The sequence below is a fragment of the Rhinatrema bivittatum genome, chromosome 11 (genome assembly GCF_901001135.1).
Source record: "Rhinatrema bivittatum chromosome 11, aRhiBiv1.1, whole genome shotgun sequence".
Lineage (NCBI taxonomy): Eukaryota > Metazoa > Chordata > Amphibia > Gymnophiona > Rhinatrematidae > Rhinatrema > Rhinatrema bivittatum.
In genome coordinates, this window is record NC_042625.1 from 21,876,879 (window position 1) to 21,901,802 (window position 24,924).

The 24,924-nt window shown below is 42.9% G+C and overlaps 1 protein-coding gene across 1 annotated transcript in view; it reads right to left on the reverse strand.

The window, feature by feature from the left end:
- The window catches only part of TMEM120B (transmembrane protein 120B), a 50,178-nt gene extending 26,052 nt beyond the window's left edge, over nucleotides 1-24,126 (reverse strand). The window contains exons 1-2 of the mRNA XM_029571122.1: nucleotides 23,642-24,126; nucleotides 4,654-4,772 (exon numbers count right to left, since the gene is read on the reverse strand). Coding sequence (XP_029426982.1) covers nucleotides 4,654-4,772; nucleotides 23,642-23,929 — 407 coding nt within the window. The 5' untranslated portion in view covers nucleotides 23,930-24,126. The remainder of the gene's footprint in view (nucleotides 1-4,653; nucleotides 4,773-23,641) is intronic.
- Nucleotides 24,127-24,924: the final 798 nt, after the last annotated feature.

Sequence of the window (24,924 nt, forward strand, 5' to 3'; positions counted from 1 at the left end):
TTTGGGAAAAATGAAAACATCATAAAGGAACATAAGATTCTCTTAAAGAAATCAAACAAATGAAAGTTAAATGAGAACACAGGTCATTGATATTTTAAGAATGCAGAAAAGCCCTAGAATCTTCTATGGAGTTACGTCACTAACAGGACAGGCAGAACCACTAGGTAGAATGGGTCTGGGCCTACGGCTCCGACCATTAGGGGATTTGTTTTTATTTATTTAAGGGTTTTATATACCGACATTCATCAGGGCTATCACATCGGTTTACAATAAACGAGAAGCTACGCTTACGATGTGCTTGACAAGTAACATGTAACATACAAACATTAACAGAATAAATGTCTATGTGGGGCCGCAAGCAGCGGCACAAAAAGGAATGGAGATTCGGCAATCTCTTTGCCGCCGTGGCGTCACTGCTCGTGGCCCTACATGGCTTGTGCCCCCTAACGGGGGTGGCTGCACGACAGGGGGAGGGAGTCACAAGGAAAGAAGGTGCCAGGCAGCCACAAAAAAATGAAAGAAAAGGTCACGCAACTAAAAAAATATTTAAAAATGTATTATACGCAGACCCCCCCGTCATTCAAACTCTGACAGTTCCACATCTCCTTGAACTCTCTCTTTAAAAAGTTCCCTAAAGGTAATCGTGGCCTGCCAGGCCCGTGCTGTACTTCACAACAGATGGAGAACAAATGTCAGGTTCTGGTTAGGGTCTCTCTGGAAAGCTTCATAAAATCGCGCGCTCTCTCGCTCTCATGCTCGTGGACCCCTCTGGGTACATGAAGTAGAGCTTTTAGATAAACTCAGTTGCTCCCAAGTCCTCTTTCCAAGAGGCAGTGGGCATGGTATAAAATAAAATGCACAAAGGCAGGGAGTCCTATAATACAGGATTTGATCTGTACAGGTATAGAAAGACAAGTCTTTGACTGTCTCTGGTCACAAGAGGCGTGTGTGCTTGAGAATGTCCCTAGCAGAGACTGAAGCCTGTAGTTGGATGGTTAGGGCTCCGTTATTGTTTTACAAATGAGCCATAGTATCTGCATCTGCCTTGCTTCCCAGGGCCTGTCCTATACAGGGGGTCTTTGATGTGAAGATATCCTTTGAATCTCCCTGGACACACCTATTAACATCTAGGTTTGACTCCCCTGAAAAAAAAAAAAAAAAGAGGAGGCCAAATGTACTCCTCTGGGTGTTCCAGCAGATGGGCTATCAAGCTGGAGAAAGTCAGTCTAGGCTGGCAAGCCAGGACGGATGCTTGTGCAATATTACCTAGAGTGTGATAGGGCCCGGCAGGAGCAGAAGCCTGGGCCTTACTCTGGCCAAGTTAAACAGAATTGTGGGTAGGCCAGGAAGCCTTATTTATGTTCAGCACCTGACTCCAGCGCAGCGGAAGGACTCGGGTTGTTGAGGGGTATCGGGGAAGCAGACTACTGTATACTCTGCCCCCCATACAAGCAAGGGATTCTTCACTAGGCTCGTCCCTCTTTGCCCACCATTACGGAGGAAATCCCAGTTGCTTTATTTTCCTCTGCTTAGTAACACCTCTAAATTCTGCAGGTCACCACACCTAATTTAAATTGAAGAAGTCATGAAGCCAAGAAGAGGTAAAAGGGTTAGGGCTCATGCTGATGCCTCTTTTGCCGGGGCAGTTCTATAATGAGGCGGCTGCTTCAGGCGGCAGAATTCTGAGGTGGCAAAAAAAATGCCCCTCTCGGAACACCCCTACGGCGTCTGCCTCACGCTGCTGCCCCTGCCTCACCCTCACACGGCCAGGGGCGGATCGGCCTATCGGGGCTTGCCTTGGTGGGCCGGTCACCCCAATCACGCGACAGATGTTGGTCGCCATGGCCACCTGCCGACAGAGTAGCGGCGACCAATAGCGGCCCTGTCCCATTTTTCCCCAGAGTGGGAGCCTCTCCCCCCATGCCCTCCTCCGCTTAGCGTTTCCTTTGTCTTTTCCCCACGTCAGCAGTCGCGGTTCCATGAATCCGTTCACTACACTTGTCCCGACCCCCCCCATCATCACCATGGCCAGGGGATTTTATTTCTATCCTTATTAGTTTTGGGTTTTTTTTTAATTCTTTATTTATTCAATTTCCATTAATTATCAGGAAAAGCATCTTGAGTTAGAAAAAGAAAAGAACAAGAAATTATAAGGAAATGTCCATTCAGTTCTTCAATCCCATAAGAAGGTCCACAATAAAGGATCCAATAGCAATTTAAATAGGAAAATCACAAGGAAGCACAAAATATCAAGGGCAGTGAGTGATATACAACAGGTCTACAAATATTTAGGGCACTCAACCTTCTGGAGGGGGATCAGACTGACAAATTGTTACCCTCAGCCTGCAAAAGAGTTTTATCACAGAGAAAGAAGGATAATCGAAATGCAATAAAGACGACGCAAGAGGCCTTTATATAACACAGCATTTACAGGGGGATTTTAAAACAAAAGAAGCCCCCTATCTGCAAAGCTCTAGGTCTCAATAATAAGAATTGTTGACTCCTTTTCTGTGTTAACCGAGTTACATCTGGATATATTCTTATATTTAAATGGAAAAAAAAAAAAAAAAGACCAGATCGACGTTTAAAATATAATCTCAAAACCCATTCTCAGTCAAAATCAAAGGCAAAAGTGACCACCACTGTGGCCGCTTGTACCAACCACTGAGATACATCCACATTAGGAGTTAGAAAATCCACTCCCCGGGCAATTTCTTGCTTCTCATTTTCCTTAAACGGGGGGAGACAGTATGATTTTGATACAGGAGGCACTGCCACAAGATATTTCTTTCTTGAACTTGTCTTTCGCTGACACGTGGGGAAGCTTAGGAAAATGTATAAAGCGCACTTTCTTCCCACGCAATACATTTTCCAAATTCTCAAGCTGATTTTGCAATAGTTGATGTTCTTTAATTAACAATTCCTGAGGTGATTTAAGGTTTAACATATCTTGTTTCACGTCCTCCAATTCTTTAAAAAAAGGATACTTTAGGCTTTTCCAGCAATAAAACCTTAGTTTCAATATTGTTAACTCTCTCGACTGCTGGATTGAACTGCATAAGTCAAAGAAGATCCTAGGTTCACAACTGCATCCTAAAGGAACTCGGGATCCAAGATGGCTGCTGCCGAGGAGTATGTGGGAGCGTCAGCAGCGTCCTTTTTCCCTGGTTGGAAGATTTCTACTTTCTTAATGCCGCATTCAGCTGGGAAACGAAGGGCTAAGGAGAGGACTTTCCCCCGCAGTCCCCTTCGGATACCCTCGTTTCGGTCCCTATGGACGCCCATGTCCGACGCGGGAGCCGATCGGGTGTGTTGTCTGTGGGGGAGGAGGCTGGATTGGAGTTACCGGCCTCTCCCCCAGACCTGTTGCTATCTTTATCCCCGATCTTTAGGGCTCTGCCGGCAAACCCAGCTGCCTCCAGAGAATGGGCTGAGTGTCGGAAGGGCTGACTACCCCCAAATGTCCGTGCGGGGTCCGGACATCCCGAAGGACCCGGAGGAGAAGCTGGTGCTGGCCCTAATTTGGGTATAGCTGGCTCACCAGAGGAGATGTGGACCAGGATCAGGTTGAATCCCAGTCTCAAGACCACTCTGCAAATTCTCAGTGCCTACTCCGGTGAGACCCAAACTAATTATTTGGACCCTTATTAGTTTTAGTTGTTGGGTATTATTCGATGTCTCTGCAGTTTGGGAAATATTTTACTGGTGTTTGGGAAATTTTCAAAAACTTGTACATGAGTTAAATTACTGGATGTTCTAGTCATCAGCTGTTTTGAAATATATATTTTTAGTATGATTTTCCTATTGCGATTGATGGTTTAAAGTTCTAGATTTTATTGTTTGATATTTTATGAGGAATGATGTGTTTCTGTTTTTCCACTGCTGTATTGCATAGAGTCTGACTTATCATGATTTCCAGTTCAGTTTTTGTCTGCACATTTGTGTTTAGATTTTATTCTATATTTGGTGTCGATCCGCCTCTGTTCTACAACCGTGATCGAAGGGACGCATTCTGCTGGCATGTAGTTTCTCTGTAGGGGTACAGCGGCCTGGCTTACTTTGTGTTCCTCATAGGAGGTGTATTGGGGTTTTAGGAGCTGGTGTCATATTTGTAGGGTTGTTACTGCTTGTGTGCTGGCATTTAGTGCTGTTTTGGTATGGGAGCTTTATTTATTTAAAATATTTCTAGGCCACTTATAGCAAACACATTATACTAAGCAGATTACAATGTAAACATAAAATACATCATAATAGGTTTACTATATTATCATTGCTGTTCAGTTTACTCATGGCTTTCTGACAGCCAAGCCCACATCGAATGTATTTTACAAATGTCTTTTTTTTTTGCAGAGTTTTCTGGTTGCACCAGTGCAGTGAATGTAAAAATATTATACATGTTGCTGTGATATTTTCACCTCTGAAGGCTATGGATATCTTTTTTCGTGTACAATCTGTTATTTTAAGTGTGTGTGGTGAGGGCGAGTGTGTAAAGTTCGCCTAGTGCGCCTGACAGCCTTGCAGCAGACCTGGAGAGCAAGTGTGCCACACAGCGACCCCCTCACTATTCAGGGGGCACCATCCCACCCCTCGCTCCTTTGCTATTCAGTACAAACGTGTTTAACACAAAGAGAGCTTGCCCAGCGCTCAGCTTACCTCTGGAGGTTGCATTTCAGGTGCTTCAGGCTCCTTTTCTGTTTACGTATGGAACTGCTGCATATCGTCTGAAGTGTATTCACTTCTTCAATCTTCTGCCTGTACACCTTATGAGTTTCCTGCAAGCAGAGAGGGCAAAATCCAAAGAAATAAGCAACAGAACCAAAAATGCATATCTGCCAATACCCAAAATGATTTATGTAGCACATGCGTGGTGATCGAGACAAGTATGACGAATTCCCTACTGAATTTGTAGACATTAGAATTCGTGGAGAATTTGGGCAGCTTTTTTTTTTTTATATATATATTAGAAATGTATTAAATTTTTTTTAATATAATTACATAATGCTTAAAAGAGACAGCATATACAAAGTGAGAGAGAGGCATCCAAAACCTAACAATTCTGTCAGCACTATAGCCCATAACTTCCCCACCCCCCATTAGCAAATAGTCCATGTGATCGGTTAAGCACAAAAACTGAATATAAACATAGGCAGTATAAAGTGATTGCTGGACTCATGGGGAATCAGATCCAACATTAGATACATTATGACACGAAGAAAGAAAGCTGTGTGACTCCTCCTTCCATTCCCATTAACCAAGGTAAGGTAAGACCTCTGCTATTCCCACTCTGTATTTTGTTTCCCTGTCCTCTTAACGTGACATGTCCAGAAGTGGTTTCCAAGTTTTATTAAGGGCAGCTAATCAGTTACATTTAATGGCCATTAAACGGGCCAGGCGGCGGTATTCATGAAAGAGTGGAGACTTTTCCTCTGTCCAGCGGGCTGCGACAAAGATACATGAAGCAAGCTTGCGTGATATATACTGAGCCCTGGAAGGGGAATGCTGAACATAGTCGCACCTGCAGAGGCACAGAGCTGTGCCTATCAAATCCCCACACCAAGCCAGCACCCGCTCCAAACAGCGCCAATCCTAGGACGGTACCACCAAAGGTGAATGAACCTGCCCACAAGGCCACATTTCCTCCAACACAAGTTAGAGCGATGAGGATACATCTCATGCAATTTAGCAGGGGTGAGATACCAACGATGAAGAAGCTGGAGGCAATTCTCTTGCAGGTGAGCAGAAATTGAGCATTTGTGGGCCTTCTTAAATATAGCTCATTGAACGTTGGTGTTCCCAAATCTTGCTCCCATTGAATAATATGCTGAAATTTCTGCTGATTCGTACCCAGTAGCAGACAGTAGATTTTAGAAATACCTCCGGGTATAGAGTCAGCTTGAGAGCAAAATTTCTGAAAAAGGGGTTTGCTGGGGCAGATAGCTCGCTGGAGCTGCCTCGCGTCTGGAAAATGCTTAACCTGAGCGTAAGCTAAGAAACCGAGCCTCCCCGGCGGGTAATATTGCTGAAGACGTTGTACTGAGAGGAGATTACCTTGCCTAAATAAGTGACTGAAACTTGTAATCCCTGCCTGTTTCCAGGAACCAAAAGCAAAAGGCCTGGTAACTTGCTGTAAATGATGTATTATGATAAAGAGAAGACTGATAGTGGTATGCATAGTCGCCAACAAGCTTTGCTTTCCAGACGGCCCACATTTTTAGTGTGGCATAAGTGGTCCATGGGATGCAATGAATTGGAGGCCAAGTGTTCTGTGGTTGCTAGAATTTTTGGGCAGCTTTTAAATGAGAAATATTTGAAATGGAAACTTGGTTTCTGCAACCTACAGATCCAGTATTAGCTACTGTTACTGTGTAACTGGGAACCATTTTTATTTATTTAGAAAGTTGTCAAATACATCTACATAAAATGAATAAAATGAGCATCATTTCTGCTCTCGATTAAAAAGTACAGTCCCCCGTGCTATCCTGCTGCACAGTACAGCAGGGATGAATGATCTGCAAACCACCACGCAGAATGTTTTGGGGGTTCACGATCCCGGATCACCACCCTGGGATCAAAGGTCTCGTTCGGCTCTGGACAAAGTCCTTCTCTCAGGGAAGATCGATCTTTCCTTTTTTCTGCAAAGGTTACAAACAGTAAAATGAACGTCAGTTGTCTCAGTTTCAGAGCATAAAAAGTCCCAGGTGCCAGGAAGGAGAGATGGAAAAGTGATTAGAGCACTGGATTGTGACTGTCTCTGGCTCCCTCAGTGAACTTGAGCAAAAGTCGCTCCCATGATGTTTGATTTAATCTAAATTTCCTTAAAGTTTAAAAAAATCTGATGTCTTATTGGCTGGGCAACACCAAATTCAGTGACCAGTATTGCTGGCTATTTATTATTTAAAATTTGATTTCCTGCCTGTCAGGGTGCAGTTTACTAAGAGTTTTACAGTCAATGCATCATTCATAAACAGGACAAAGCACCAATGCATCCTGGTATCAACACAGATTCAGTAAATCTCTTAGCCAGCACCAGGACATCGCTGATCTGGTGCCCACTGTAGCGGACAATGTTAATTGTCAATGGAGTTTGCCTAAGTAACTAAGCAACTACCCAGACTAGACAATGCCCTCCCCTCAGCAGTCAAAAGTACGTCCACCATGTACATTTCACCAGGGGCAGGAAAAAGAACAAAAAAAAGCTGGAAATGTGATTTTGCAATCCCTGTATCAACTTTCTTAGGTTTACTTTGCAGCGGAGGTAAAGCAGGCACGGCGACCCGATAATGTCACCAGTCTTTAGGGTTTCTCCCTTAAAAATGTCTGGCTTTTGCCATCTGTAAATCTCCCGGCACTTTTCCTGTGCAAGGAAATAGAGAGCAACAAAATAATATAAGGTGACGCCTCTGGCCTGAATAAGCTTCGTACATTTTCTGGACCAGGAGTTACCTCAATCTGCTCGTTTTAAATCTGAGCTGATGAAGAGAGCACAACGTTTGACTTGCTGATTTGGCTTTGACCTTATGGCATGCAAGCCAATCAAGAAATGTAGTTAGTCCAATAAAAATGTGTACTTAATCATGCACCTACATGGGAATTTAAGGTAAAATCTGGCCCCTCTTGCGAGAACCTGATTTTTTAGTGAAAGAAACATTTTCCTTATCTCTTGTGTCCTCCTGGTTATGTCCGGAAACACTCTTATTGAAGCACCATAGAAAAGTTGTGTATGTTTCCGAAAGGATTTTTTCAATATTTCATCTCTATCTTTATTATAAAGAAATGTCACCAGTAACGTAGTTCTCAATTCTATTTTTGCTTCATAAGATTTTTCCAGGAAATCGGATAAATTGTCAAAAGAGACTTTATCTTGTTCTTCTTGTTGTTTTATATTTTTCCCATTTCCTGGAACATAATAAATCTTCGATATTATTGGAATACTTGACTCTGGAAAATTTAAAATGTTTACTAGGTAACTTTTCAGAAGGTCCACAGGTGTTGCCCATTTTGTTTTGGGAAAGTTTAGAAATCTAAGATTATTCTTTCTCAGTTCATTCTCCAGAAAATCCATTTTCTTCATAGATAGATACATTTTCACTGATCCAGAAAACTGCGTGTATATTTGGACTCCCACTCCTAAGTTAAATTGTAGAGGCAGTTGGTCATTTGAGTAAATGTTGTGTTATACTGCGTTTCAGTTGTTTACTGTTAAAGATGAATAATCCTATAATTCCGCTTGAAAAAAAAAAAAAAAAAAGGTTCTCCCCAGTATTCTTATAAAGAGGATGTGAAACACAATCTGTATAATTTAAGTTATATTGATGGAAAAGATTTTCTCCATTTTTCTGATTTGAATTTGTTTTCAATGTATGTATATTGAAATATCATAAATAAAAAAAAAAAAAATGTGCACTTATACAGCAATCACAAGACATTTGTAGTGTGGGATCCAATTATGGCGAGGACTCTGGTTAAGAGGTGAACTTTGTTTTCTGTTTCATATTGCAATATGTGTTTTCTGCCTTATTTAAATCAATGATTTTGTTGATGAAAATAGTTCCATTTATAAAATATTTTAAAATGTTCTAGGTGGGCTAGTGCTGGTTAATTTTGCTGTTAAAGCAAGTACTATTCAGCAATATGCACTAACAGAATGGGTAAACCGATGATTTTTTAAAGTTAGATTTATTTAAATCTGATTTTTTTTTTTTTGGTTTAAATACTACTAAGATTTTCTTGTAAAAACTATGTTTGTCAAGAACAAAATCTGTATTTGATGCAAAATACATTAAGGCCTATTAAATATGCAAATAAACGAGAAGTGTCTGATAAACGGGCCACGATAGCACTGTATTGAATCTGACCTGGGGTGACACGCAGCCGCTGGATGTAGGTTCACTTCTCACTCAGAGATGCCATCATGTGCCTCATGATTCAAACACTGAGGCCAGCTGATTGCTCTCCCTATATCCACGTTAGACATTTTGCCTACTGCTCACCTTGGCATTCAAATTATGGACATTGCCGATGTTAAACAGGCTTGTTTTGGCGGCTTTCATGTGTACACAGACAGAAATACACACCAAAATATTTAGTTACAATTTTACATGTTTAATTAAATTCCAGGTTCCATCCCTGAGGCAGCTTTGTATCAATCATAAATTATCAAATAATATATTTGCAGTTTTCTACTATACTATACAATTAAATGTAAACATATTAAGCTCACTCATTGCTTCTATAAATATATGGTTAGATGATACCTTCTAAGTAAAAAGAAAGATACAAGAAATCTAGCCCTGCTCGGAGTATACATTTTTTTTTTAATGAAAAAATTATAAAAAATTGAGAAATTAAATCAAGGCTGTCGGTTTGGCAATTTAAATCCATCCACTCTGCTTGCACAGCTGGATCGAACCTTATTAACTCAATGGTGAACAGATATGTACTATGCAAATGCCAAAGACACGTCCTAATCGGTCATCACATTCCAGAGGGACCATCTATAACCTGCCCAATTTGCTTTTTTGCAAAGTCACAGCTTTCACATCACTGGTCTACAACTCATGACCTCCTTGGCTTACTCCAGGACTTCCTGAGTTTGTTACTGCTTGCCTCCTCCTGGAAGCTGTTCCATGCAGCCAGCACCCTTTGCTGTGCATTTGATACATTTAGCCAACATGGCCTTATATCGCGGTTAGGTATTATTGGGATTGCTGGGAGGGTACTGCAGTGTTTTTCCTCTTTCCTGTAAGGCCCAAGACAGCGTGTTGAGAGAGGAAATGATTTCTCCTCTTGATTTGGCACAGTCATCTGTTCTCTTTAATTTGTATCTCTTCCCATTGGAGTCCATCCTAAAACCCTTAGGGCTGACCTACTTTATGCCAACAACATGCAAGCCTACATTCTTTGTGATTATGAAGGTGTTTTTCCTGAAAGGCTATTTCAGACACTTATGGAAGTCATAAAACACTGGTTGGGAGCTAATGGTTTAGTTTTTGGGTTTTTTTATCATTTAAAGTTTTATTGAACTGAACAGATGAATCATATAACAAATTGTCCACATAAATTGAAACATGTCAGAGGGCATACATCACTACAGTAATAGCTATACAGAAGTCCCAACCATTGTAAGGATGTACACGAACAAATACTTAGATAGTTAAATGAATCTTTCTACAACGTTAAATCCCAACTTAGTTTTCTACCTCACCCACCCCCCTCCCCCCCACCTCCATCATAGATGACAGATAGAATATAAAGTTGGTGTGTCCATTCAATTTCCAGGATCGACTATCAGGGTCTAGACCCTGGTACAGAATTATAGGGCATGGGTGTGCCGAGTTCAAAGTCTCGCATCTAATAAAGGAGAACCATTAGCTTGAGCAGATTTCCAAAGCAAATACGCTTGACAAGTCTTCTCAAATGTGTGTACATTTGTGTCGAAAAGCTGTGATTTTAGACAATAAATATATTTTTTCCACCTTCTGTTGTACGGTTGCTTTTGATGGTACGCTGGGTTCCTTCCATGATTTTGCAATTTCCAAACGTGTGGCCAGCAAAACATGGTGAACCATCCTACTATGTTCTTTCGAAATTCCTGTAATTGGTAACCCAAGCAACGCCTGAGCCGGGCCAATGTCAGCTATTTCAGGTACCATCTCCCAACCATTGAAAGATCGCCTGCCATAGCTCCTGCAGGATAGGACATTCCCACCACTTATGGAGAAAAGTGCCCACTAACCCGCATTTCCTCCAACAGAGTTCGGATAAGCGGGGCATGAATTTGTGTAATCGTGGAGGATGCATATATCAACGATACATGACTTTGTAGGAATTTTCTATCATGGACTCGGCAATGTAACCTTTCCCAATTCCCTGGAAGACAGCCTTCCATGTCTGGCTGGACCAGTCTACCTTAAGATCCCGTTCCCATGCTAGCTGAAAAGGCGGTTTCGCCCCTGCTGGCAGTGTTAACAGCTGGTATATTCCCGATAGTATCTGTCTAGATGCGTCAGCTCTCTTACACACTTGTTCAAAGTCAGACTGGCCGAGAATCAGGTGTGTGCCTATCTGGGTGGTTCGTGCAAAATGAGCTAACTGCATGTAGGGGAAGTAAGCTGAGTCCGGTAAGTTATATTGACGCTGTATATCTGCAAAAGGACGCAGCCCTCCAGGTCCCCAAATATGGTCCCATGACAAGATTCCCTGACGCCTCCATAATTGAAATGCCGGATTCTCCTGTCCCGGCCTGAACGCCTTGTGAACATAGAGGCTGGTACTAGCATGATATTCCCTCTGCCCTTTGAGTCTATCCCCATAACGTTGCCACAGTGTTAGGATATCCAGAATGGAGGGAGATGGCTTGTGGATCCGGGGATTGCGCTAAGTCCCCTTTGGTTGCCATATTAGGCTACGCAGCGGGATATCTCCAAGAAGTTCCTGATTAATTTGTATCCACTGTTTAGGCTGCCTTACGTTGTGCCAGTCTACTAATTTTTTTTAAATTGAGCAGCCCAGTAGTATCAGGAAATATCAGGAACATTAAGCCCTCCCATCGCCTTGGATTGGAAAAGTACCCTCCATGCTACCCTTGGTATCCGCCCTGCCCAGATAAAACACATACATTTCCGCTGCCACGCTCGAAGTTGGGGCGCAGACACTTTGGTGGGTAGTGTTTGGAATAAGTACAATAATTTAGGCAAAAGGGTCATTTTAAAGACTGCCATCTGTCCCAGCCAAGAGATGTGATATCTGCTCCACTCCTCCATGTCTTTGGCTAATTTTTTCCATAAGGGAACATAGTTGAGAAGGAAGAGATCATGAGACGCACTGAGCTGCACTCCTAAATATTTTGTGTGTGATTGTGTCCATCGAAATGAGAGTTGTCCTTGTAAATGGGGGGGGGGGGGGGGAAGATTGATATTTAAAATCTCAGATTTTTCCCAGTTAACTTTGAATCCCGAAACTCTGCTAAATGCCTCCATCTCAGTAGTCAAATTGGTAAGTGATGTTTCGGGCCTAGTAAGCATGAGCAAAATATCATCAGCGTATAGGGAAAGTTTAGATGAAATCCACCTCACCGTCAGCCCTGTTATAGCCTTATGGCGCCGCACTCTAATCGCAAAGGGTTCCAAAAATAGGGCAAATAACAGAGGGGAGAGGGGGCAGCCCTGCCTGGTACCCCTGCCTACTATAAAGGTCGGGGGAATAACCACCATTAAATCTTTAAGCATGCCTGAGGAGCAGTATAAAGCTGCCGTAGCCATTGTATATAAGGAGCCCCAAATCCCATTCTTTCCAGTGTAAGAAAAAGGTACGGCCAATGCACCATATTGAACGCCTTTTCGGCATCTATGGATAAGGCAATTGTGGGTATTTTATGTCGTTTTGCAAACCATATGCTATCACATATCTTATGGACATTGTCAGCTGTCGTTCTCCCAGGGATGAACCCTGATTGGTCCGAATGAACTAATTGAGAGATGTAACAGTTTAACCGATTTGCCAAGATTTTTGCCAAAATTTTTACGTCAATATTCAAAAGAGATATAGGCCTATACAATCCACAGAGAGTAGGATCTCTACCTGGTTTCACTAGAATAGTGATCCCAGCTGTATTGGCCTGGGAGGACAATGAGGATCCTGACCGTAAGGAATTGAAAAAACTAAGGAGTACAGGAGCTAACTGTGGCAAACTGTGTATAAAATCTGGGAGTATATCCATCCAACCCTGGGGATTTACCCGTCTTGAGAGTTTTAATAGCTTCTACAACTTCCAATAAGGTAATGTCTTTATCTAAGAACTGCCGTTGGGCTGCTGTTAATTCTGGCAAGGGAGTATCAGCGAGGAATTGAGTTCTGTCGCCGTCCGAGATGGTAGAGTCCGCACTGTAAAGCTGAGCATAAAATTGGTGAAATCTATGTCTAATTGAAGTATTATCTGTGAGCAAGGTGCCCTCTGCGCTCTTGATTTTGAGAATAGTAGCTTGTGCCTGCTTGCGTTTTAATGTCCGTGCGAGATACTTCCCAGCTTTGTTCCCTCCCTCGAAAAACCTCCGTTGCGCCAATGTTAGCTGGTGAGCAATCTTCGCCGAATCGAGTTGTGCTATCTTGTCCTTTGTCTCCTGGATAGCCTGACGTAAAGTGTGTCTGTCAGTGTCACGCATGTGGGATTTTTCTAGGTTATTGAGGTGCGTCATTAAGCCCTGTCGTTCCCCTTCAGTCCGTTTCTTAACAAACGCAGCTTGGGATATAAAGGAGCCTCGGAGAGCGCATTTCAAACATTCCCACAAGCTCCTGGGGTCCATCCCATCCGTATTGTTAGTATGTAGTCCTGTATCTCCAGTTCCCGGGGTCCAACCCATCCGTATTGTTAGTATGTAGATAGTCCTGTATCTCCAGTTCCCGGGGTCCATCCCATCCGTATTGTTAGTATGTAGATAGTCCTGTATCTCCTTTACAATCTGGCGCTGAAACTCGCCGTCCTCCAACAGGGAGTCATTAAGGCGCCAGAAACGCTGCCCTCTGTCGTAGTTTTGGATTTGTAATGTAAACCATATGGGCGAGTGATCCGACCATACGATCGGCTCCATGTCCACTGCCCGTACCATATTTATTCACGTCTTGTCCAACAAGAACATATCTAGTCGAGAATAGCAGCTGTGAGGATGCGAATAAAAGGAATAACATCGGGACGTGGGGTATCGGGAGCACCATACGTCTATCCCAGAGATCAGGGAAAGGCCACTTTTAAGTGCTTTCCGGACAAGGGAGGAGTCCGAGCTGTGCCCTGTTGAATTATCGATATGAGGATTAAGGGTCGTGTTAAAATCTCCACCCATAATCACACTCCCCTCTGCTTTATCTGCGATAATAGGGTGCAAATGTGTATAAAAAGCCTCCTTTTGAGATGTCGGACCATAAAGGGAAATAAGGGTGAAGATTTCATTCCCCATTTTTATATTAAGCAATAAGTACCGACCTAGAGGGTCTGAGTGGGAGTTCACCAATTCATAATGTAGGTCTTTACTCATGAGGATTCCTACCCCTGCGTATTTAGCGTCTTTCGTCGCAGCAGCCCAATATTGATGTGGGTAATTATTATTTTTCAGTAATGCCTCATGACGCTTCCGAAGGTGCGTCTCCTGAATATAAATCACATCTGCCTTTAATCGTCCCATTTCCTGGTAAAGGAGCCTGCGTTTACGGCCTGAATTTAAGCCCTTAACGTTAAGGGATACACATTTAACAGAGGCCATTTAGAGTTCTGTGTCGTCCCATCAGTTGTGCTATCTTGGCGGACAGAACACAGCTCTGCGTTTGCAACAGATCAGCAGAATCTTCTAACCAGGGTATAAAGCATGGTCTGACCTCGTCAAAAAAGGAGAATCCCTGATATAAATAAGTAGTTACACTCCCATGACTGTCCCCTGCAGTACCCAAATTATGAATATGGAGGTTAGTTGTCCCCCCCTCCCCCCCTTGAACCTCCTGGGAAGGATATAATCATTCCCAGATGCTACTGGAGGAAAGGCCCATTCTGAAACGAGGACGAAGCCACCCAACCCCGAAGCTGCTGTAAATAATTATCGAAGCAAAGTTTAACAGTATATATGAAAACCTATCAGTTGAAACCTCATCACATTAGAACATAGTCCCATGAAACCAATAGAAAAAGAGTATAAACCAGCTGTTTACCAGCATATGGCGATGTTAAAATGCGAGCAAACCTGAAAGAAATCAGAGAAAATTTCAAACAAGTTCAAGTGAGGGCGTCTTCCTTGGTACCATCGCTGGTGTTCCTTCGCAGTCTACGGCCGCCTTTGGGGACGCGTTGCCATCGAGGTATCTCTGGGCGAGGGCCCTTAGGAGCTTTTGGATCTGAGACTGGAACCTCCAGAGTCATACCAGCCCCCTTCACAGCCTGTACTGCTTCATCCAGTGTATGTGCTTTGTAAGATTTCCCTTCTGATTGAAACCAGAGTCCAAATGGGAAGAGCCAGCGGTATCGCACCTTCGCTGCTGTTAAAGCCGTGGTGATTGGTTTGAACACTAGCCGCTTCCGCAAGGTGGTGGCAGCAATGTTATGATCTTCCCACCGCCAGAAGCGTTGTTGCCTCGCTGCAGTAGCAATCCTGTCCTTATAAGCATAAGAATGAAAACATACCACTATGTCCCTGGGAGTATTCCCCATCCTGGGGCCCAGCGATCTATGTGACCTCTCGATCTGGGTGCTGTAAGTGGATCCTCCGTCTCCATTTTGTGTCTCCCCCAGGATCAAGGCACAAATTTTTTGAATCACCATTACACAGTCCTTATATTCTTCTCGTTCCGGCACATCCTTGAAGCGTAAATTACAGCGCCTGGATCTATTTTCAATATCTTCCAGTTTGTCAGATAAGGCTGAGTTCTGGATTTGCAAGGTAGCCAGTTCCTTTTGCTGGTTAGCCCAGCACTCTTCATGTTCGTCCAGTCGCGTGTCAGCCTCAGCAATCTGGCGTGCCATGTCCGCATGTTCATCCCTCATCTCTTGCAGAGTAAGGGCCAGTTCGGATTTAAAAGATTTGATATCCTGGCGAATTTCAATGAACCAGGATCGCATTTCTGCACGGGTCGGGGGTTCGGAATTCGCACCCCTCACGTCGCAGTCACAGTCACCCGTCTCCTCCAGTTCTGTGTCCGCCGCCATTTTGTATGTCTCTACCTCCGATTCCTCTCCAGTCTTGTTGTAAGAGAATTTTTTAAAGTCTATTGGGGTTTTTTTTTTTGTAGTCATGATCCGGCGAGGTTCTTGTATCGATTGCGCTCGGTTTCGTGGCATTTCGCTGCGATTTTCGCTATTTGCCCCCGAAAAACGCTCCAGTAGATGGGGATCCCCACTCTCAGACGTCCAGCATAGGAAGTGACGTCACTTCCTCCCCAGCTAATGGTTTAGTTTTAAACCTCTCAAACTACGGTAAATGACTTTGGGAAAAAGTGCTCCTCCCAGTAATCTGGACCCATCAACTTTGAAGGTCTATCCTTGCCTACATTGCCTGAAATAAGAGGCTTAGCTTTGTTATTGGATTCACAATTGATTAGACATTGACAATATTGATGCTGTTATAGCTCATTTTACAGATGGATATATTTAGGACAGTGCTTCAGTCACTTGTTTTAGGCTATTTAGATTATTGTGGAGCTTGTGTATAGGACTAGTGGATTATTAGTGGAGGAGTAGCCTCCACTAATAATCCACTAGATCAGTGGGCTGAGAGCCAAGGAAGCCAGAGTTTAAATCTTACTGCCATTCCTTGTGAACTTGGACTTCACCTTCACCTTCTGTTGCTTCAAGTGCAAACTTGCAGGGTCATTTATCAAATCACGTTAGGGCCCTAACACGCATAATAAATACAACATTGCAAAATGTGTATGCAAATTTAAAATTTGTATTCAGGTGGGTGGAGTTTGGCAGAGTAAATAGAAATGAGGGTTGGTTAGCATGGTGTGCAATAAACAAAGTAACGTACAGCAACTCAGGTTTTAACGCCGGAAATAACGACACTTATTTTCTGTGCGTTGTGCCTGCGTTAGCTGTGCGTTACCAGGCAAAATGGTTTTTTGGGTTTAGGTTTTTTTTTTTTTTGTTTTGTTTTTAAATCGCAAATGCAGGCTCAGAGGGGGAGAGAGGAAGAGGGGGGAAAGGGGTGGGGGAAGCAGCTCACGTATAAGTTTACTATTTATAGCACTATATGAAGGGGCATTATGAACTCGGGTGAGGTTTTAGGGGCAGTTTTACAAACAAACACAGAGGTACGAACAGTGAGGATTTTCTGTCATTTGGAGGGAGGAAAAGTAAAAGAGGAGTTGATTTGTACAATGAACTCTCTACCTAGCTTGATGCACTCTCTACCTAGCTGCAGTCAAGCTTGGTAGAGAATACACTGTAAAAATCAACTGCTCTTTTACCTTTTCATCCCTCCAAATGACAGAAAATGTTCACCGATAGCTGCAGTACCTGAATGTAATCTGCTTTGAAGTGCCTGAAAATTATATGTACTACATTTAGTACAACATGCTGCTGCCCATTTGCTCCTAGGCCTTTCAAAAAGCGATCATATTACGCTTGCACTGCAGGGTCTGCATTGGCTCCCAGTGAAGTATCGATAAAAATTTAAAATTACTGGTTATGACACATAAGATGCTGTGTTAAAATTATTTAGGAAGTTAGCTAGATTCCTGGAAGACATTGTATGCAAAGATGGGATGATATATAGATATATATATATCATTAAGACAAGAAAACATAGCTAGCAGTTTGCATACTGTCTTTTGTTTTACCTTTTCTTTAAACTGCCTGATATTAATGAGCTAAGATAAACCAGATGTTTCCAGCCTTCTCCAACAACTGTTTCTCTAAGAGATAATGCTGGTAAGGCCAGTGTTAAGAGTCTGATACAAGATACCTTCCTGATAGCTGTAGCTGGGCCATAAATTATTTTAACTGTGAGTTTTAATTAGCATAGCTTAATGAGCTGCAGATGGCCTGGCTAATGTAAGAGCTATGAGTGTGAATCAAAACACCTATCTTGGCATAAAGCCAGGAAAGTAATAAGGAACTGCAGTGAGTGTTTCTTTGAATGAGCCATAATCAAAGAGCAAACAAGGTTTTTTTTTGGAGTTCTGAACTGGTATATCCTTCATTTCGAGGAACACTGTCTTGTAGAAGAAAGGCCTATAAGGGAAGTACTTCTGTATAATATCTTTCCTTATTTATGTCCTTATTAATGTAATCTTATTTACCTGTATTGATTTATGTAATGCTTTTATAAGATTGTGTGTGAGTGTTCTATGACATAATATATCACCACTCAGCTGACCTTTTTCCAGTTGCTAAATGCAGAATATTCTTGTGTATTAAAGAATAAACTTATCTGGTACACCACGGCCATTTCATCACATTCCACTGACCAAAGTTTACTCAAAATTACCCTCAAGTGCAGAAAACAGACATTTTACTCCAAGAGGCATTGGGATGACAGGTCTGACTGTATGTTTTTATTGTACATCTAGATGTTTTAGATATATTTGATTTTGTGGTTTTATATTTTTGTTTTACTGGGAATATTTTTTTCTGATTGCTCCCATGTTATCCATGTTGAACACTATCCGTATGGAAGTTGCAGAAGACAAGATTTAAAAAAATAAAATATTTGCTAAAGTGACTCCTGAATCTGCCCCCCCTCGGAGCCTCAGACCAAGACTTCTTGTTCAGGGGCTTCCTTTCCACTTAAGGTTTTAGGGATTTTGCTACTCCTTTCTCCTGCTTTAAAGTAACTGTAGGTGCTTAAATCTAATCTCACAGGGGTTTTGGCGCAGACACCGACCTATGAGGCCATAAAAGCTCATGCACATTAACGCACAATGTAGAACTGTTGCTAAAAACCCACACATACATCACAGTCACAGCCTCCAAATTAACTTTTTCCCGGGACCAATAAAGCAAGAGCATACTCAGAAACCTGTTGAACACATTTCCCAGGAATTCTGAAAAGAGCAAGGCAAGTGGTTCAAATCAGCACAAAAGTCGAGGGGGCAAACAAGAAAAAGCAGGGGTTTCGACAGAGTGCCAAAGGGCAAATAAAACCATATTTCCACTCAACATTTGTGCACACAGGGCTGTATGATCAGCAGAATATCCAAAACGATGCGCTGTGATGTGCTGTCCTCCAACAGGAGATGTTTGCTGTAGGTAAGCTGTTCCCTGCCCCATTGTGGTGCTACTGACCTATGCCAGGGACTGAACACACGTTGCTTCTCCTCAGGGTCCTGTACAGGATATGAAACCAGCTCTTTTACCAATGAAGGTTCTTGGCACTATTGCCCCAGAAAAGCTGGTTCTGTTTAAGCCAGAAGCCCAAAGTAGTAGGAGGAACCTGCCAGGTGAAAAAAAGCAATTGAAAAATTAAGAACCTCAAAAGCTCTTTTTGGTACATGAGCTCTTCAAAATGACTCTTTGCCCTATCTGGAAGCCCTCAGACTTGGAAGCGAACATAGTAACATAGCAGATGATGGCAGAAAGTCCAAAATGGCCCATCCAGTCTGGCCAGCAAGGTGTTTAGGGTTGTAGATGCTGCACATGGCAGGTTACTCACACGCCTCCTGTTTAGGGTTGTACTGCGGCACCGATTCTGGAAGCACAATACAATCATTTCTGCGTGGTTTGGGGTTGAATCACTGCTCCATGCAGGTTACTCCAATATTGCATTTCCATCTTCTTGGTAATAAGGGCTCCTTTTATATTTACCCCACACTTCTTGAATTCTGCTGCCATCTTTGTCTTCACTACCTCCCTCCAGGAGGGCTTTCCGTGCATCCACCACTCTTTCTCTGAAAAAAATATTTCCCGTAGGCGTTGCTGACTCTGTCTCTTTGCAGCTTCAGGCTGTGACCCTTTCCATTGGAAAAGCCTTATTTGTGCATTAATATCTTTGGTTTCCTCCTGGTCTCTCCTCTCCCCTGGGGTATACATGTTCAGATCCTGAAGCCTCATGTCATGACTTTTGTTGCAGTCCCCATACCATTTTGGTTGCCTTTTACTGAGCATTAGAATTTCTGGTGAAGTGACAGGTTTACTAGGACACCCTGCAGGACCCTTCTTGGCAAACACACTTCTTGATCAATTAGTTTGCAGCTGAAATGCAGAAATTAAATATCCTTCTTTATTCTTTGACTTTCCATTCTATTTCAACCCAGAGTGCACATTAGAGTTTCAAATGTTCCCCTAGGTAGTTACTGCCACTATTAGGGCATTACAATAAAGAAAATTCAGAGCTGCTGTGTTGATCCTCTACAGACCCCCATGCAGGCATCATATGTAATGCACTAATACAAGAGAGACAACTAAAGCGTGAACTCCGAAAAAGAGACAATTACAAAAAACAGGAGGGCACAGATATAGCATAATAAAAGATGCATATCTTTTACTTTAAAAAAGAAAAAATGTGCAACTGTAAGACATTAAATATCAGGATAAGAAATTAAAAAAAAGCAGCACAGTCCTAATAAATAACAGCAATAAATACCAAACTACAATGCAGCTGCTTTAACCATATCTTGTAAACCAGTGTGACAGAACATGGGCTAAAATGGTAGCAGCTGTGTTGCTGACTCTGCCTCCTGACATTGGGTATCAAATGGAGAATAGATGTGTGTCAACATCTAACAATGTACTGTGAACACTCATGCAATTGTTTTAACAAGTTGCCATACACCCGAAAGACAGAAAATAGTTACTAGGTATCAGATGCATGTTTTAATAAAGACAGGAAATGTCACATTTTAGCATTCAACTGTAAACTGTGTCAAAGACAGCACCCAATGGATTATTAAGTCACTGGAGAGAACGCAGACTAGAGCCATAAAGAGAAGTCACCCTGAACTCTCAACAGATCTGTCATAAAAAGGCAATGCATTAGAACAGCGATACTCACTCCCAGTCCTCAAAGGCCACAAACAGGCCAGGTTTTCAGGATATCCTAAAAACCCACCTGTTGGTGTCCCTCAAAGGCTGGGAGTGAATATCACTGCAACAGAGGAGGAGGATCCCAGCATTCTCAAGGACTGTCCAGTCTCCCGACCTTGTGCTTTTTAAATCTAGGAGATCTGCTTTCAAGGGGCGTGGGATAAACACTGCGGATCCATAAAGTCAAGAGGCCGCCAATGAAGAGTGGGTGACTCGCCAGAATGATGGCTACTGCCTGGACACAATACCCTTATTCAATAAACATACACATGGTTACTGTGACTCCAACATCACTCTAAGCTTCAACAGCAAGAGGAAATGTGGAAAAAAGGATTTGCACTCACAAAGCTGGGAGTAGCTGGCTTGTTACGGCGGTTACTACCCCAAACCAAATATGCCTGATACTTCACTTTCAATGCATATACAGCATAGCTCTCTGCTTCAATGACAGGGGAGAAGAATAACTGATACTTCACACATCCAGCAGAGCTCTCTGCTACAACGGCAAGGGAGAAGAAAAAGGGTTCGCACTCAAAACGCGGGGAGTAGCTGGCTTGTTACGGCGGTTACTACCCCAAACCAAATGTGCCTGATACTTCACTTTCCATGCATATCCAGCATGGTTCTCTGCTGCATCGGCATGGGAGAAAGACTGATACATCACGCATTTCCAGCATAGCTCTCTGCTTCAACGGCAGGGGAAAAAAAAAAAATAAACAAACAAACAACAAACAACGGCAGGGGGAAAAAAAAAACAAAAACAAAAAACTGATGCTTCACGCATATCCTGCATAGCTTCAACGACAGGGGTGAAGAAAAAAAGGATTCGCAATCACAAAGCGAGGAGTAGCTGGCTTGTTACGGCGGTTACTACCCCAAACCAAATGTGCCTGATACTTCACTTTCAATGCATATCCAGCATGGCTCTCTGCTTCTACAGCAGGGGAGAAGAAAAAAAAAACCAACAAGAGCTGTACAACATAGTCTAGGTAAAACAAATAAGCATGGGTGTAGCTTGCTTATCGCGGCGGTTACTGCCCCTACTACCCCTAACTAATCAAGCTAGATATTTCACTTGCATGCAGCTCCATCACTGCTCTCTACATTAATGGTGGGGGTGGAAGGGGAATAGAACAAGGAGCTAAGAGTAACAGATAAGAATGAGAGAAAAAAAATGTGTGAGGCTTGCTGGGCAGACTGGATGGGCCATTCGGTCTTCTTCTGCCGTCATTTCTATGTTTCTATGTTTCTATGAATACATGAGATTGTACTTTCAAACTTAAATGATTTAGTTAGGATGAAATGCGATGAATGTATAACCATGAGAGGTTACAGATGTTGACCAGCCATAAATGTCATCAGTCAAATTTTAAGAATTAGCTGTGTAAAGAAGAGAATGCTTAATAATTAACTCATTCTATCTTGGCCTTTTGCAATCCGATTTGGTTGTTGACATTGTCTTTTTTTTTAAGTTTAATTTTTAATGGTCCATTATAGCAGAAGTTAAATTTCACACACCCATTCCCTACCCCCCCCCAAAAAAAAAAAAAATACTGACAATTTCAGTTCAATGATGCTGCATTCTCAATTTCAATTCAATGATGCTGCATTCTCTAGACCCCACCTCATCCCTGATCCCACAGCCCCCTTGCGCCAAATACAATCCTATTGTTAAATCCTTATTTCTCTCTCACCTGATCTTATCTTGTATGCTAATCCACCTTTAACAAATTCCCCGCCCCCTCCATCTCACACCAGAACCACACTAGATCAGTCTCCCCACAACTTTTCGGAAGTAACTCTGAGCTTATCTCATAAGCTGATATCATTCCATTTCGTTTTCGCCTCCATTTTAATGTATGCTCTTTACTCTTTTAATTAGTTATTTTGTTCTGGCTTTTTTTAATTTTTAATTTAATGTTTTGGTCTTCATTCGAATTATATATTGCAGTTTGTATTTTAACCTCCTGTATTTATCTTCCTGGATCCCAGTTCTATGTAACTCCTGTTATATGTAATGCTTTTATGCAATAACCGTTTCAATGTAAACCGATGTGATATGTATTTTCGACATGAACGTCGGTATAAAAGTTCAAAATAAATAAATAAATACATTCTCTTCTCCCCATGACTTCCAGTCCTGTATACTTTGGGAACATGGTGTAACATTATTCCCCTGCTCAATCTGTTCCAGCTCTGCCCTTCCTCTGACATTTTTCTAGCTCAACTACAAGCAAACTGATGCATATAAACAAAGCACGACTTGAGAGCAGTTTTTTTTTCTCTCTTTTTTAAATAGCTATAGCTCAGAACTACACACACAACAAAAAGAATAATTATATAGATTTTGCAAAAGATGCAATGATCACGTTTCATTTTTTTGTCCTGTAATGTAAAGCTTTTATAAGCGAATACAGTTTCAGACACACAAATGTAATGTATAATCCACACAGCTTGATAACGCATCAAGTTAATACACTCCTGCTATTTATCTTGGGAGCAAGTTCTTTCCCTAGGGGCTGAAAGAATTCATCTCAAGGTATTAGCATTAGCAATGAAATTAATTACTTCTGTAAATGAAATAACTACATTTTGCAACGTAATTATATTAACCAGTCATCCAGCTCCCAGTCTTGTCTTTTCGCAATAGACAATGCTAACAGGGCTGTTAGCTCCAGCGAAAACCGAAGGGCTATCCATGCACGGCGAAGGAGAGAGGAATTCTATTTCCATCACCATCTCAGGGGTGGGTGTGTAATCATATCTATTTGGGATGCTGGCCAATAAACAATGTCAGGCTTTGATGATCATTTTTTTTCTGATTAATATTTACTTGGCAGGCGTTACAATTACTGTATTTATTAGCCTCTAATTTGGACTCACATGGGCGTTTGCCCCTTCTGCTATCTGAAGATAGCCACGAACACGAGCAGCTGTGCTGAGATCTGTACTTTACGTGTGAACGAATAAACCGCACAGGGGGGGTGGGGGGACAGAACAAAGTGATGAGTACAAGGATATCCCACTGCACATTACCCCCGTCTCCAGCCCCAGTGATCAGCGTGGAACGGGAGCAGAGGACCACCTTCCACCGCCATGCAGCCCCACAAGGAGAAACACCAGCAGACGGGGGCCCTTCCTCACCTGCAGCTGCTGGAACTCGGCTTCCAAGTCTTCCCACTCCGCCCAACGTTTCTCCACTGACATGCTGGGGGGCGGGGGGGGGGGGGACGGACCTCGCGCTCTCCCACCCCCTCCTCCGGCACCTCTACAAGAAGCCTCACGCGCCTTCCCCACGGGGACTCCGTCTCGCGGCGCCACGCGAGCCACACGCACAGCCCACGTCATCGGACGCCCTACCAAGCCGGCGCCGGCTGGCAGCGGAGACAATAACAGAGACAAAGGGGGCGGGGCGTGGGAGCTGCTGCGCATGCGCGGAGCCCGAGAGGGCTCGGCTCGGCTCGGCTTACCGCTGGCGTTCTCTCTCCCCCTCCCCCCCCCCCCCCGGCGCTGCTTGACTTCACTTTCCCTTTCTGCTTTCGTAGTGGGCGCTAAAAAGCGTCTGTGGCTGGAAGCGCGAAACAGCGAGGGAGGGGGGGAGGAGTGGGAGTGAAAACCGGGACGGGTGTGTCATTGTGAGCCTGGCAAGGTCGCCCGCGACCCGCCTGACGTGGGCAGCCGTGGGCGGAGCTTGGAGCTGACAGGGTGGCCGCCGCGGGTGCCCTGGCTCTCTGGTTTTAAAGTGCTGACACAGAGGTTGCAGTTTGGCTGCCTTAGAGGTGGCTTTTAAAGCACGCGATGCCTTGCAAAATGTGACCCCACGCCCGCTGGCCAAGGGAGTACTTCCTATACCTGAATGTAACTCGACTTGAGCTACCAAGGAAAAGGCGTGAGCTAAATACACAGTATTTTTATGTTTGTTACATTGTATGGGCAGACTAGATGGACCATTTTGGTCTTTATCTGCCATCATTTGCTATGTATTTATTTATTTAAAAGTATTTGTATCCCGGCCCTCCAGTGTTCGGGTCTGGAAACAATGTTACAAACATAAAAATACTTGGCTTACACATCAATGACTAATACAATTAAAACTGGACTGTACACAAACAAACATCATAAAATCATATATATTTTTTTCTTTCCTCAGTTTTCCACTGGAAGGCTCACCTTAGGAATTTTTATAATTGACACTGAGTATAGCTGCTGGAGTCTTTGTAAGTTTTGAACTGTTTTGTTTGATGTTCTATATAATCATGCCATAATTTCAGCCTTTATGATTTCCCATTATACACTTTAGCTTTATATTTAACGTTTTTTAAATGTTTTCCCTAAATATCTCATTTCATTGTTAGACTCACTGCTAAGTCTCCAAAGCAGTTCTCCAAGTATCAATTTGTGGTTCAGTGTTGCTCTAATGGGAGGGA